Raw genomic sequence first — 16,195 nt, forward strand, 5'->3', positions numbered from 1 at the left:
AAGATGTGATATTTGGGACTTTTGAGACTTTTGTGATCTTGAAATTAGCTTAAAAACCTCTTCAAATGTCAAAAAAAGCTTATTTCATATGATATATGACTCAAAACAATTTGTTTTCAAGACTTTTTCATTTAACAAGATATTCCAGATGTATTGTCTTCAAACAAGTCCCTATATCTGGCTGAAATGGTGCTTGTTAGGTAGTTGTGTCTGACATTAAGTGTAATGAGATATTTTAACTAGAAATGAGACAAATATACTTGGTAAGACTTTGATTTTTCCCAGTGCCCCCGCAGGACGTCCGCCACAGAAGAGCCTCATCCTCTCCCGCCGCATGCTCACATGCACACAAACCCGAGAGTCCCGTTCATGCACTTTCACAGCCGTGACGCCGCTCCGGCAGAGCTAAGAGCGGGGCCTTTAGTCTCTGGCAGAACGTGAAACAGGAGCCGGTGCGATGTGCACGTCAGAACCAACGGTGGGAAATGAAGACGCAGACGAGGCCTCATACTGAAAGCATGTTTACCTTACAAAGAGTGAGAAACAGCAGCTACATTATGTGTCTTCTGTGTCAACCAAAACAAACGCACATTTCAGCAGAAACTCAACATCTAACTTGAGGAAACATGTAGCGCTAAGTTTCCTAAACTCGTTTTTCCCCCATGGATAGGTGAATGTTTGTTTTTTAGGTTACATATGGGTTACATATGTTTTAAACATTTCCTAAGTCTCTCTTATCTTTTACTAAAGTACTTTAATGTACCTGGATTATTTTAATTTAAGCTATTTTGTAATTAATTAATTCAGTTCAATTTATTTTATCAATTGGATGAACTCTAATTTGCCTAAAGATGATTATTTAGTATTAGTTATTTAGTATTATTTAGTCCATTAAAGGCATAAAAAGCCCCAAAAAAACAAAAACAAAACCCTGGCTCCCTCTCCGGGGTTTGTCCCCTCTTGGCTTCCGTAGAAACGTGGCGATGCAACAAAGTGGACTCGACAATAACGGACATGCACCATCTGATTAAAACAGCAGATCCTGCCCTGTTCTATCAGAAGAGCCTCGTCCTCTCCCGCCGCATGCTCACATGCACACAATCCCCAGAGTCCCGTTCATGCACTTTCACAGCTGTGACGTGAAACAGGAGCCGGTGTGATGTGCACATCCTGAACTGGCGCAGACAGAAGAATGTATTTAACTGCAGTTCAACGAAGCGGGGAAAGGCCGGCGGCCGCCAACAGACCTCAGAGCTGAGCTGCAGGCGGGTAAACACCAAGACTTTAGGATCTCGCTTCCCGTTTCCCCTGAACTGTCTTTAAATACATTATTTATCACAGCTGACAATCACAGGTCACCACCGACACTTTGGACCAGAGATGGGACCAAGTCACACATGTGCAAGTCTCAAGTCTTAGCTTTCAAGTCCCAAGTAAATTTTTTTTGGGCAAGTCAAGTCAAAGTCAAGTCACCTTATTATTGCAGTTTTACCTGCAGAGTCTGATCTTAATAAAGTGAAAACACAAAGATATAAGTAACTGTCAGTAAACATTGTTTGCCAATGTGTCCAACCTGTCCACCCCGTATCATATCAAGCTAACGTTAGCTAACTACCAACCAGGCTAACAGGATAATATTAGCTAATTTGACGAGCACTTACTGGTCAGAATGGATCTAAGACCAGGCTTAAAACTTTCCTTTCTGATAAAGCTTATAGTTAGGGATGGCTCAGGTGGCTCTGAAACATCCCATAGTTTAGCTGCTATAGGCCCAGCCTGCTGGGGGGCCTCATCTGTCACACCTTTCCTCACTTTACTTTCTTTTTCCCCCGTTCAATTTCTCAAATGACATTATGTACATGTGACATTATTGTGGTCATTAACTGGTGTTTCCCTGTTCCAACAGGTATCCTTTGAATGGTGTTACAGTGTTTGTTGTCCCCTCTTTCTGTCTTCTCAAACCCCAGCTGGTGGAGGCGGATGGCCACCCTTCCTGGTTCTGGTTCTGCCAGAGGTTTCTTCCTGTTCAAAGGGAGTCGTTCCTCTCCACAGTCGCATCAGGCACGCTCAGGACGGGAGATTGGACTGAAGACAAGTTTCAGCTCAATCTGTTGGTTTCCTTAGCTAGGAAAGTGTTTTTGAATTAGCTCTACATGTATGAATTGGATTATTTTATGAATAATTATGATTACAATGAATTGAATTCCAATTGGCTTGAATTGGACTTTATTATCTAAGTGCCTTGAGATGACATTTGTTGTATTTGGCGCTATATAAATAAAACTGAATTGAATTGAATTGAATCTTCAAATGACGAACAAAGTTGGAAGTTATGCTAGATGCTTAACACTCAAGTCATTCAAGTCATCGTGTCTCAAGTCAAGTGCTGAGTCTTTAACTTCCAAGTCTGAGTCGAGTCTCAAGTCTTTTATTTTTTGTCAAGTCAAGTCACAAGTCATCAGAACAGCGACTCCAGTCGACTTGAGTCCAAGTCACAGCGACTCGAGTCCCCATCTCTGGTTTGGACGACAGGAAACCCTCCCGCCGGGTTTGCTCATGCACACGTGCAGCTCTCCGTCTCTCACCTCTGGCCGTGGGTCGCCATGTCGATGGCCCGCCGCACCGGCACGGGGGACCCCCCCTCCGTGACGGTCAGCACCTCCATGGACTTCCGCTCCGGCCTCCGCTTGCCGTGGCGGCTCAGCATGGGCGAGTCCACGCGCTTCCTGGGAGGGTCTGCAGGGCCGTGGGGGGAAAAAAGAGCGAGAAAGCATCGAAAAAGATGGAATTAACCGATGAAAAGGCAACTGCTTCCAGGAGAGAAATGCCATAAGAGGTTGATTAATACCTCAGTTTATATATGCAATGAATAATTTACTGACAAATAAATAATACGGGAGGAAAGCAAAGCACTCTAAACTATCCATTATGCAGTCTCCATTTTCCTGCTGCGGCATTTAAAAGATGGAGGACGGAAGAACCTGGCAACATAATGAGTTCCCCACAGAATTAGATAAACCTACACACACACACACACATACATTGAGGTGTCTTCCTATTTAAAGGCAGCTTCTGTCGTTGGGTTTCTGTCTACGAACTGGGTCACGATTTGATTGGTCTTTCACGTCCAAGGTTTTACACTGGAAAAAATGCCCCTCCAAAAGTAAAAAAACAACAAATAAAAGACGTTTTTGCTTGAAATAAGCAAATAAATCTGCCAATGGAACTAGTGAAAATCGGCTTGTCAAGATTTCTTGAAATGAAATGTGATATTTAGGACTTTTGAGTTAAAAGTGATCTTTAAATTAGCTTAAAAACCTCTTCAAATGTAAAAAAAAAAAAAGCTTGTTTCATATAAATCCGACTCAAAACAATTTGTTTTCAAGACATTTAATAAGATATTCCAGATGTATTATCTTCAAACAAGTCCCTATATCTGGCTGAAATGGTACTTGTTAGGCAGTTGTGTCTTATATTAAGTGTAATGAGATATTTTGACTAGAAATGAGAAAAATATACTTGGTAAGACTTTGATTTTTTCCAGTGTATGCATGAGAAGCTAATAAAAAAAGGATCTGGTTCTTCATCAGGTCCAAACACGAGCTGAATGCAACCTCAGATGAACCAAAACACATTACATTGTGTCACCATTCATTTAATAAAAGAACGAAGCAGAATGTAGAATTTACCTGGATTATTTTAATTTAAGCCACTTTGTAATGAATTAATTAATTTTAATTTATTTTATCAATGGGATGAACTCTAATTTGCCTAAAGATGATTATTTAGTATTTTTGTCTGTCTGATTGAATGCTTGCGTTAACAAATAAATCAGACGTTACTCAACAGTTACTCAGTACTCGAGTAGTTTTTTCACCGAGCACTTTTTTACTCTTACTCAAGTAATTATTTGGATGATTACTTTTTACTTTTACTTGAGTACACTTTTTGGCTGCTCTACCCACCTCTGTGTGTGTTGGACCCTACTTTAGTCTAAATATGTTCATACTTATACAATTAAGTCCAATATCTGCATCTTGATTGGCCCAGAAAACATAAATTTAGTTCATGGACTGAATGTAGCTGATGGAGGATTTAAAGTGACAACTTAGTGTCAACGAGAGGCTCAATAACTCCATAAAATCCAAAGAAAATCATGTTTATTTTTAATTTAGTTCAATTTTATATTTATTTCATTTTGTTTATATTTATTTTATTCATTTATTTTTGTTTATTTTGATTTGAATTCATAGTTATGTGTAAACTGCTGGAATAAGACGTGAAAAACAGAGAGAAACCCGTTTGATTCGGGGTTTTCCGTCGAATTTTAGCACAAACTGGGACCGGTTTGGTTGATCTGGGTCTCAGGTGAGAATGATCAGCCTAAATAAACATAAACATCAGAAAAACCTTAAAACCGTACAGCAGCCTCATTTACGACTAAATTACGTTGGTTTAAAAGCATCAAACTGTCGGAAATCTATCATGGGGGTCACTGTTCCACATGTCAGAATAAATCTGAGCCGAGCCGGAGAGCAGCCTGAGGGAGCGGCGTACCGATCTCGTTGCGCGGCGGCAGGTTCTGGTCCTCGTGGCTGGGGTACCTCTCCTTCCGATCCAGCAGCAGGAAGTAGATCATCTTCTCCTGGTTGCCTCTGCAGAGAGAAGACAGTCAGACGGATCCGACCGGTTCAGAGTGGGAGGGAAAGATGCTCCATCATCACAGGACATAATAAATAGAAGGATTCATCAAGCTGACAACTTCTGGATCCTTCTCGTATATTTCCCTGTCCCATCTCCTCGCCTCCCTCCTTTCTCAATCTGCTTCCTCGGCGGTTTTGCCGCCTTTTTGCTCCCTCCACCCTTCCTCCACCCTTCCTCCACCCTTCCTCCACCCGTCCTCCACCCTTCCTGCACCCGTCCTCCACCCGTCCTCCACCCGTCCTCCACCCGTCCTCCTGGTCACTCACTCCTCAGCCAGCAGGTCTTTGGTCAGTTTCTCCTTGTCTCTGAAGCAGCCCAGAGAGTGCATGCTCTCCAGGACGTCCGGGTCGATCTCCTCGGCTAAGGCCAGCATCCTGATGGCCACCTTCCTGGGGACGGGCTGCTCGGGCTCCGGCTCGTTCTTCCCAGCCCTGAAACGCACAATGAACCCAACAATGCTGAAACAGTGACTTCAACGAAGAGGCTCAAAAACTCCAGAAAATCCAAAGAAAATCATGTTTATTTTTATTTTCTTTGATCAAATCAGAGGTGAAACATCACGTTTTAATTTGATTTTATAGTGATGTGTAAACTGCTGGAATAAGACGAAATCGTCAGTGGGATGATGGGTTTATTTCACTTTCTAATCAATAGAATTCTGCTTTCTGAGACCCTGAAACAGTGAATCCATTAGAGATCAGATGCATGTCCTGATGTGTGAGCTGCTCTCTGACAAACCCGACTCTCATTCTGCAGACTAATGGGCATGCTTTTTCTGCCTTTGATGAGTGTATGATCATTATTCTGCATCACCTGCTGCAACACTGCAGCCCAGACGATGTGCAAACAGACGCTCCGCTCAGGCAGAAAAGGAAGGAAAATGACATGAAATGACTGTGGCATACTCACAGGTACCACGTGTGCTTCTGGATCTGCTCCAACTGTAACAAGAATCAGAAGAGGAGACGAACATTAAAGACTTTTATTCATCAGTAAACCAAACAGAGATCTTTAATGGTCCCATGAGGAGACTCTGATGCCTTTCAAAAAGGATCAGAGGTGAGATTCTGCATTCAGCCTGAAGGATGAGGACTGACTCGGGTGGCTGGTTTGGCAGATCTACGGCAGATCTACGGCAGATCTACGGCAGATCTACGGCAGGTCTACGGCAGATTTACGGCAGATGTACGGCAGGTCTACGGCAGATTTACGGCAGATTTACGGCAGGTCTACGGCAGATTTACGGCAGGTCTACGGCAGGTCTATGGCAGATTTACGGCAGATTTACGGCAGGTCTACGGCAGATTTACGGCAGATTTACGGCAGGTCTACGGCAGATTTACGGCAGGTCTACGGCAGGTCTATGGCAGATTTACGGCAGATTTACGGCAGATTTACGGCAGGTCTACGGCAGGTCTACGGCAAGTCTATGGCAGATTTACGGCAGATTTACGGCAGGTCTACGGCAGGTCTACGGCAGATTTACGGCAGGTCTACAGCAGATTTACGGCAGATTTACGGCAGGTCTACGGCAGGTCTACGGCAGGTCTACGGCAGGTCTACGGCAGATTTACGGCAGGTCTACGGCAAGTCTACGGCAGATTTACGGCAGATGTACGGCAGGTCTACGGCAGATTTACGGCAGATGTACGGCAGGTCTACGGCAGGTCTACGGCAGATTTACGGCAGGTCTACGGCAGATCTACGGCAGGTCTACGGCAGGTCTACGGCAGATCTACGGCAGGTCTACGGCAGGTCTACGGCAGATTTACGGCAGATGTACGGCAGGTCTACGGCAGGTCTACGGCAGATCTACGGCAAGTCTACGGCAGATCTACGGCAGGTCTACGGCAGATTTACGGCAGGTCTACGGCAGGTCTACGGCAGATCTACGGCAAGTCTAAGGCAGATCTACGGCAGGTCTACGGCAGATTTACGGCAGGTCTACGGCAGATTTACGGCAGGTCTACGGCAGATTTACGGCAGGTCTACGGCAGGTCTACGGCAGATTTACGGCAGGTCTACGGCAGATTTAAGGCAGGTCTACGGCAGGTCTACGGCAGATTTACGGCAGGTCTACGGCAGGTCTACGGCAGATTTACGGCAGATTTACGGCAGGTCTACGGCAGATTTACGGCAGGTCTACGGCAGGTCTATGGCAGATTTACGGCAGATTTACGGCAGATTTACGGCAGGTCTACGGCAGGTCTACGGCAAGTCTATGGCAGATTTACGGCAGATTTACGGCAGGTCTACGGCAGGTCTACGGCAGATTTACGGCAGGTCTACGGCAGATTTACGGCAGATTTACGGCAGGTCTACGGCAGGTCTACGGCAGGTCTACGGCAGGTCTACGGCAGATTTACGGCAGATGTACGGCAGGTCTACGGCAGATTTACGGCAGATGTACGGCAGGTCTACGGCAGATTTACGGCAGATGTACGGCAGGTCTACGGCAGGTCTACGGCAGATTTACGGCAGATGTACGGCAGGTCTACGGCAGGTCTACGGCAGATCTACGGCAGGTCTACGGCAGATCTACGGCAGGTCTACGGCAGATTTACGGCAGATTTATGGCAGATCTACGGCAGGTCTACGGCAGGTCTACGGCAGATTTACGGCAGATGTACGGCAGGTCTACGGCAGATTTACGGCAGGTCTACGGCAGGTCTACGGCAGATTTACGGCAGATTTATGGCAGATCTACGGCAGGTCTACGGCAGATTTACGGCAGGTCTACGGCAGATTTACGGCAGGTCTACGGCAGGTCTACGGCAGATTTACGGCAGATGTACGGCAGGTCTACGGCAGATTTACGGCAGATTTACGGCAGGTCTACGGCAGGTCTACGGCAGATCTACGGCAGGTCTACGGCAGATCTACGGCAGGTCTACGGCAGATTTACGGCAGATTTATGGCAGATCTACGGCAGGTCTACGGCAGATTTACGGCAGGTCTACTGCAGATTTACGGCAGGTCTACGGCAGGTCTACGGCAGATTTACGGCAGATGTACGGCAGGTCTACGGCAGGTCTACGGCAGATCTACGGCAGGTCTACGGCAGGTCTACGGCAGGTCTACGGCAGGTCTACGGCAGATTTACGGCAGATTTACGGCAGATCTACGGCAGGTCTACGGCAGATTTACGGCAGGTCTACGGCAGGTCTACGGCAGGTCTACGGCAGGTCTACGGCAGATTTACGGCAGGTCTACGGCAGGTCTACAGCAGATTTACGGCAGGTCTACGGCAGGTCTACGGCAGGTCTACGGCAGGTCTACGGCAGATTTACGGCAGATGTACGGCAGGTCTACGGCAGGTCTACGGCAGGTCTACAGCAGATCTACGGCACCTGCCGACAGCCGCGCCTGTTACGGTGTTTGCTGCTCGGTCTGCACAGCAGGCAGTGATACGAAGGGAGAGAAAATAGGGCCAAGAGATTGTGAGGTCTGCCTTTATCCTGGAGAACGATTTTGTGATGCAAATGTATTACTCTTTTGAACGCATATTGTTTTGAGAAGCAAAACGCTTTATCTTTTAAACCCCAGCCAACTAGCCGGACTACCTTCATCAACGCCAAAACGAGGCTGGAACTCGGCTAATATGGTATGTCATACAGCTTCATGTCAAAAGAGGCGAACTATCCCTTTAAGTGGGACTGTGGTCAGAAAGTCCAGTTTGAAAACTTCTCAGCAGCCAAAAACAAAGCTGCAAAGACGAAGCAGATTGTTTGTGTAAACGTTTCTATTCTAAGCTGAGATAAACCTCTGAGCAGAGATCAGAAGATATTCTGCAGAGCAGCTGCAGGGCCAGTCATGGTGCAGCTGAGCTAAATTTATCCCGAGCAGTCCCAGAGGCAGCAGTCCACACTGTGAAGGCTCAGTCTGATGGAAGGCTTCAGCCTCGTGGGCGTGGGACTTACCGTCAGCCTTTTACCGGCGTCCACCTCGATCATGCCGCGCAGGAGGTTCTGGCAGTCTGGAGGAATGAAGTGAGGCATGTGGAACACTCCCAGCTTCACCTTCTCCAGGAGGTTCCTCAGGTTGTCGTCATCGAAAGGCAGCGCACCCTGAGAAGGAGCAGAGGGGTCATCACCGTGGTAACGATTTACTGAGCTTTTGTCTCTTAGTCCATATGTGTCAAACTCAAACTGTGGCCCGTCACGTCATTTTATGTGGGCCGTGAGAGCCTAAAAGGTCTGATTGTCTAAAAATAAATAAGTCAAATACGTGCAGTGACCAAAAACTACATTTCCCACAATGCATGCCGATTATGTGACGCGCAAAGTGACGGCATCCCGCCACTAGACTGCAATGTTTCCAAATCGATGTGATTTTCCCAACAAGTGGAGTTGAGAAATACAAATAATGATCCCAAAATGTCCAGAAGAGAAAAACCGATGCAGATGGAAGGGCAGCTGCATCAGTTTTTCTGTTTCAAGAAAGATCTGGCTGGGAGAGAACTTCAAGCTCAATAGGCTTGAAGTCTCTCCTAAAAACAGTAACAATGATAATTTGCACAACTGCTCATTTTGCACTAATAACATTTGCACAAATATCATCATAGTACAATATAATGTAAATTATCCATATACCCCATATTTCTTATTGGTTCAGTCTGCTCAGTTAAATTTATTTTTACCTTTATTGTTAAATGTACAAATCTGTTTTTATTTAGTTTACTGGGGTTTATTATTATTACTATTATTATTATTATTATTATTTACCCTACTCTTCATACTGTAGATTTGTATATAGCTAATGTTTATTTATCTGATGTTTATTCTATTTTTATTCTATTTGCTTGTTTTTCCTTTAATTGTTTACATATATTTTATACTGTACGCTGTTGCAACACAATAATTTCCCAAATTGGGATGAAGAAAGTATTTATCTATCTATCTATCTATCTATCTATCTATCTATCTATCTATCTATCTATCTATCCATCCATCCATCCATCCATCCATCCATCCATCCATCCATCCATCCATCCATCAGAAGGCGAATACGTGTTTGTGTCTTTTGTGTTATGAGGCGGTTGTCAAAGAGTATGATCTACGTCTGCATTCTGAGACCAAACACGGAGCTCAGTGTGCCGACATCAGGCATTAAGAAAAACAACAAACTGCCCGAGAATTAAAAGAATGTGTTCCAGAAAGCCACAACCGGAAACAAAAGCTAGCTTTGTTTGATATTTCAAGTCTGGAACAAAGTAAATGTCATAACTTGTGTTTGATGTTATTTTTCTTTATTCACTTGGATAGTTTGATGGTTGATTGATGGAGTGATGTGGGTTTCATAACCTGACAAATTAGAAGGATTTATGATATAATAACAGAGCAACAAGCAAACATGTTTTTTTTTACATCTATGCAAATATATATGTAATATTTGTAACTTGAATAAGTAATAAATTCAGAGTTATTTAACATTAAGGAGTAGTTACATTTACACTGGAAAAAAATCTAAATCTTACCAAGTATATTTGTCTCATTGAGTATCTCATTACACTTAATATCAGACACAACTGCCTAACAAGCACCATTTCAGCCAGATATAGGGACTTGTTTGAAGACAATACATCTGGAATATCTTGTTAAATGTCTTGAAAACAAATTGTTTTGAGTCGGATTTATATGAAACAAGCTTCTTTTTTTTTTACATTTGAAGAGGTTTTTAAGCTAATTTCAAGATCACTTTTATCTAAAAAGTCCTAAATATCACATTTTATTTCAAGAAATCTGGACAAGCCGATTTTCACTAGTTCCATTGGCAGATGTTTTTGCTTATTTCAAGCAAAAACGTCTTTTATTTGTTGTTTTTTTTACTTATTATTGGCATTTTTTCCAGTGTATAAGTTACATCTGGCCCTTTGAGGGCAACGATTATGCTGATATGGCCCTCGGTGAAAATGAGTTTGACACCCCTGCCTTAGTCTTAGTCTCAATTACTGTACATTTGCATGGTTTTTCAGTGGTTGATTCCATTAAAACTACCCTCATAAAAAATGTAGAGATGCATAAAACATGAATTTAATTGAACTTTTTAAGCGTGGATCTTTTTCAGCTCAGCGTGTAAATATCTCAGCTGCGCTTTGTCTGGATCATATTGGTTTTATAATACTATCATTATATAAACTGCGCTGAGAGCTTCTCATTCTCTTTACAGAAACCTGTGCATGTAACTAAGCACTCACATGGAAACCGTAGAAACCACGCTGAAACAGAGGATGTGACACCTTGTTTGTTTCCGTCTGACAGCCTGAACTCTGGATCTTGTTATTCTGCTGTTGTTTCGCTCCAGTAGAAATAGTTCCATCTGTTTATTTGTTAGATAACATGTGGATGTTTGTCCTCCTGAATAATATATCCATCCTATAATCTGCTATGTTTCCTACGTCTTCTTTTATCATTTGTCTGAATAAATTAACTTAATTATGTGTCATTTTAATGAACTCTCAGCCTGATTTAATCTGTTTTTTTAATTTGCAAACGCTTTGTTGAAGCTCTTTCCAGGTTTTCCAGGTTTTCTGCAGAGCATACAGCGCACATCACAGACACCTGCCTGTTGTCACGTAAACGGCCCGTCGGGCCGCTCTGTGAGCGCCATCAGTGGTGATGAAGCAGCCTGATCTGCAGCCGGTCTGCTCAGCTTCTGCTCTCCAGCTGGGGAGCGCGCTCAGTGACGGGATGACTGATGCCGCAGCCAGACGGCTGCTGACACCGCGCACGCACAAATAGATATCTCTCTGCTGTCTGCTCCGTCTTAATTAAGAAAAGAACGCGCGAACAAATACACTAATTAACTTTCTACTCAGACAACTCGCTTGTCATTGTCACATTACGGAGCTGCTCATGTGCACGCCGTGCGTGGATAAATGTTCGGAGGAAAAAAGGGACGACGAACCGAGTTAGACGACCTGAAAACAACGTGACTGCCGCAGAAAGATGCAGAAACACTCTGATGCTTACAGGAAAACATCAGAGGCTGTATGTCAAAACCAAAATGTCTAAATCTGTTGCAACATTGCACAAAGCCTGAGACATTTTGTGCCAAAAATCACTATGAATCTTATATTAGAGTTATATTAGTTAACTCGTTATTATCGCGTTAACTCGTTAATTATTTAACACCGATGAATATTTTATCGCACATTAACGCAGGTTTTATTTTTATTTTTAATTATTTTGTCTTTAATGGATAGGAAAGCTGCAGCGAGGACTACAGCCTCTGTACATGGGGCGCCTGCTCAACCCACTACACCACGGACCCCCCCTGTTTTATTATTTATTTTATTATTGTAAAAGTCTGCTGCTCACAGGCTTTTATTTTGTAAAAGTCTGTTGCTCACAGGCTTTTATTTTGTAAAAGTCTATTGCTCACAGGCTTTTATTTTGTAAAAGTCTGTTGCTCACAGGCTTTTATTTTGTAAAAGTCTGCTGCTGTCTGCTGTGGAACAGGAAAAGAAAGTAATGGGCGGATCCACCAAACATGGAGAAGGGTACGGAACTTTTACTCGGCCATTTTCATTTTAAAGTTCTTCCAGACGGCGGAGTCGACAGAACCAAAGTCATCTGTAAACTCTGCCAAGTTGAATTGTCTTCTCAGCGTAGTAGTTCCAGTCTAAAATATCACTTAAAGGCAAAACACACAACTGATAGCAGCAAGTCATTCAAGGAAACAGACAGTGGAGCGAGGCTTCTACATAAAAACTACAGAAAGATGCTGATGTTAAAAGTGTGTTTGCACAACAAATGTTATGGCACTTTCATTCATATGGCAGCACATTTAAAATAAAGCTAAATGCTAAAGGCTATACGCTACTTTTGGATTCATTTTTGGATTCTGCGTACAAATGAGATTAATCGTGATTTATCAGGGAAATCATGTGATTAATTAGATTAAACATTTTAATCGTTGCCCAGCCCTAGTTTTTATATTATTCACTTATTGTTCCATATATGTGACTGAACATGTAGACGTGTGGGGAAACACCGACGAGACAAACAGCAACTCGACTGTTTTACGACAAAAAAAAGCCAGAAAAATCACAACAAAATTAAATTATTTAGTCAATTAAACACAAAGATTTAGCAGTTTGTAACATATTTCAACATGTGCACAAAGCATATTAGAGATAATTACCACTTAATATTCAGAGGACGTTTAAAACGAGGGATAATAAATAGATGTTTTTTAAGAAAAACCCAAAGTTAGGACCAGTTTGAAGTCATCGTGTTTCTGTCAAACTCTGAAACTGTTCCAGAAATAACAGAATTATTAAGTCCTCACATCCACCTTCTGACTGGAGTTTGACTTCCACTTTAAACACCATGTTGAAAACCACACCACGGAGCCTGTTCTCCATCTACAGGTGTGTTTGCTCTCATGCTGCAGCAGCGCTCACTCACCACTAAAAGTGCAAACAGGATGACTCCACAGCTCCACGCGTCTGCTTTCCTGCCGTCGTACTTCTCCCCCTGCGGCACAAAGAAACCAAACGCACACACATCAGACACAAAACTCACCGACCGCTCAGAGCCCGAGCAGAAACAAACCTGCAGCTCCTCCTCAAGTGATCATTCCTGCAGCTTTCCACCATGTCTGACACACTAAAGGAACCTGCAGGTACTACCTCACCTGATCACTATTTACATTTCTATCACACAGAAGTGGAAAACACCAGCGTCAGTCTCACAACCTGTGAATGAACGTGCAGAGTCGAGGTCTTCGAGCACATAAAAAGAAGGATGGAAGGAAAGATGGTGCATGCACGAGGCTGTTTCAATCAAGTCTTGTTTTTGAAGTCCGCATCCGTGTCCTTACGCCTTGTTTTGGTGTTGATGAAGGTAGTCTGGCTAGTTGGCTGGGATTTAAAAAATAAAGCGTTTTGCTTCTCAGAACAATATGCGTTCAACAGAGTAATACATTTGCATCACAAAATGGTTCTCCAGGAAAAAGTCAGACCTCACAATCTCTTGGCCCTATTTTCTCTCCCTTCGTATCACTGCCTGCTGCCGCCTGCCGACAGCCGCGACTGTTACGATGTTTGCTGCTCGGAAGCAGGGGACTGCTCGCTCTGCGCTTCGGTCTGAACAGCAGGCAGTGATACGAAGGGAGAGAAAATGGGGCCAAGCGATTGTAAGGCCTACGGAAGCCCAGAGCGGCCGTGGTCCGTATAAACTTTTTTCTGATGGTTTTCTCCAGATAACGAGTTCATTTACCGATGGTTTTCGAGGCCACTTTTTCTCCCCAGCCCGCCCCTGTTTATATGTGTTTACATGTGTTCGCAGTTTGTTCGTCTTGTAGAGATAACTTTCATATCAGCCCGCGTCTTTTAAGGAGACAGGGACCAGGCCGTCTCCATGGTTACCGAATGATGCACGAGAGGCGCCGTTATCGTTTTCTCGCGATAACGAGATAAATAACTCGTTATCGCGAGAAAACGAAATGCTCGTCACACCAGCGGGATTTGCTTTGTGCATTTTCACAAACGCTCCACATTCCATGTTTGATTCATAGGCTACTTTATTCAGTTTTCAATGACAGGGGGGTAAAAATGGGTAAAAACCTTTGCAGAAATACATATAAACACATATAAACAGGGGCGGGCTGGGGAGAAAAAGTGGCCTCGAAAACCATCGGTGAATTAACTCGTTATCTGGAGAAAACCATCAGCAAAAAGTTTATACGGACCACGGCCGCTCTGGGCTTCCGTAGAGGTCTGACTTTTTCCTGACGAACCATTTTGTGATGCAAATGTATTACTCTGTTGAACGCATATTGTTTTGAGAAGCAAAACGCTTTATTTTTTAAACCCCAGCCAACTAGCCGGACTACCTTCATCAACACCAAAACGAGGCTGGAACTCTGCTCACAGGACGCAGCAGGGGGTAAGAAGATGTTCAGAAATGATGTTGCTGATATGGGATGTCATACAGCTTCATGTCAAATGAGGCGAACTGTCCCTTTAAAAGAGCCCAAAAAGCAGTCGGGGAGCTATGTGTTTACTTCCTGTGGGATATCCTGACAGATGTGTGACCGACTGTAAAGGCTCGCTGAGAGCTTTAGATTAAAAACGTGGGTTCACAAAGGAGAATCATCAATAAGCAGAAAAAGAACAACAGCAATCCTGCCAAGAACGGGATGTTCCTTTAAAATAACACGAAGACCACAAGAAAAATAACCGGAGAGGCTGCCAACAGGTCTGTGGGAGCATTAAAGGAGCAGCCAGAGTTTCTGGTGATTGAATCATTATTTTATCACCTCATGGAACAGTTTCCCCCCCTTATGTCAAGGCTTTTTGTGCAGGGCAGCTCTTATTAAGGGAAATCTGTGGAAAATCTGTCCATATTTACACCCGATGACCAAGGATCAGCGGGTTGGAAGATGTTCTACATCCACCGAAGAGTTGTGAGACGTATAAGATAAAATACTGCAACAGAATCCACAAAGAAATGTCTGAAAAAAAGATGAAAACCGTCAAGTCCATTTCATGTTAGCGAAGGCTGAAACAGCGGGAGAAAAAAGGAGTGCTGTGAATGCAGAGAGGATGGAGCGGTGATGTAAGAGGCTTTCTGGTGGGAACAGCTACTACTGAGTGAAAGAAAAGGCAGAAAGCACTCACCCTGATAACCTCCGGGCAGGCGTAGTGTGGAGATCTGAAAGAGGCGGCAAGCAGACGCTTATTCTGGAGAAGGACACAAAATACCACTTTCCACAGAAACAACACGTCAGACAGAGAATCAGACAATTCATGAAAAGGAAACTTTTGTGTTTGTTCCTATTATGTAACATTAAATGGCCTCAACCCAAATATCTGTGATAAAAAACACTGAAATATGCTCCGTTTAAAAGGCAGTGGGGGAGTTCATAAAAGCTTCTTAAAGGATGACATTTTTCCTGCTGCAGCCATTGATTTTCATTCACAGTAATGAAATATATCTGATTCATCACGTGCTTTTATTTCCACTGTAAAGCAATCTGTCCTTCCACTTCTGTGAGTAAATGTGGGATTTATCTCCTGTCCCCACACTACTTATCAAGGTTTTTATGTGAATCTTATGTGCCTACGTCAGATTTGTGTCGTAAAAGACGACTTAAAGCATGTTTTTGTAAAGAAAAGTGTTTAAAAAAAAGGAAAATTCTGTCTGGTTTAAGAAGAAAGGAAATGAAACAATCATCCATAAATTCTAAAATCTGGCCGATGAAAGAAATTCCTCTGCAGTAGTTCACCAGAACTGAAGTTGGGATTAATAAAGAGGTCCAGCATGTAAAGACAATGGCTGTGTTCGAAACCGCATACTTCTCCTACTACTCCTACTAACTTTTTGAGTTAGTATGCGAGTCTGAGTAAGTGAGAAGTTCCCGGATGCATACTAGATTCTCCTAAATGTTGGGTATGCATCATGAGGTTACTACTCATACTCAAACTACCCAAGATGCAACGTAACGTGACGTCGCCGATCGTCATTTCCTGTCAAAACGGCAG

General features: G+C 43.4%; 1 protein-coding gene across 7 annotated transcripts in view; it reads right to left on the minus strand.

Moving 5' to 3' along the window:
• Positions 1–16,195, minus strand: part of LOC142382341 (serine/threonine-protein kinase BRSK2-like) — a 215,356-nt gene that overhangs the window by 38,863 nt on the left and 160,298 nt on the right. For all 7 annotated transcript variants that reach the window (XM_075468128.1, XM_075468092.1, XM_075468119.1 and 4 more), the window contains exons 6-12: positions 15,332–15,365; positions 13,116–13,184; positions 8,625–8,771; positions 5,614–5,645; positions 4,971–5,135; positions 4,558–4,655; positions 2,586–2,736 (exon numbers count right to left, since the gene is read on the minus strand). In XM_075468128.1, coding sequence (XP_075324243.1) covers positions 2,586–2,736; positions 4,558–4,655; positions 4,971–5,135; positions 5,614–5,645; positions 8,625–8,771; positions 13,116–13,184; positions 15,332–15,365 — 696 coding nt within the window. The remainder of the gene's footprint in view (positions 1–2,585; positions 2,737–4,557; positions 4,656–4,970; positions 5,136–5,613; positions 5,646–8,624; positions 8,772–13,115; positions 13,185–15,331; positions 15,366–16,195) is intronic.

Source organism: Odontesthes bonariensis, chromosome 1 (genome assembly GCF_027942865.1).
Source record: "Odontesthes bonariensis isolate fOdoBon6 chromosome 1, fOdoBon6.hap1, whole genome shotgun sequence".
NCBI classification, from domain to species: Eukaryota; Metazoa; Chordata; class Actinopteri; order Atheriniformes; family Atherinopsidae; genus Odontesthes; species Odontesthes bonariensis.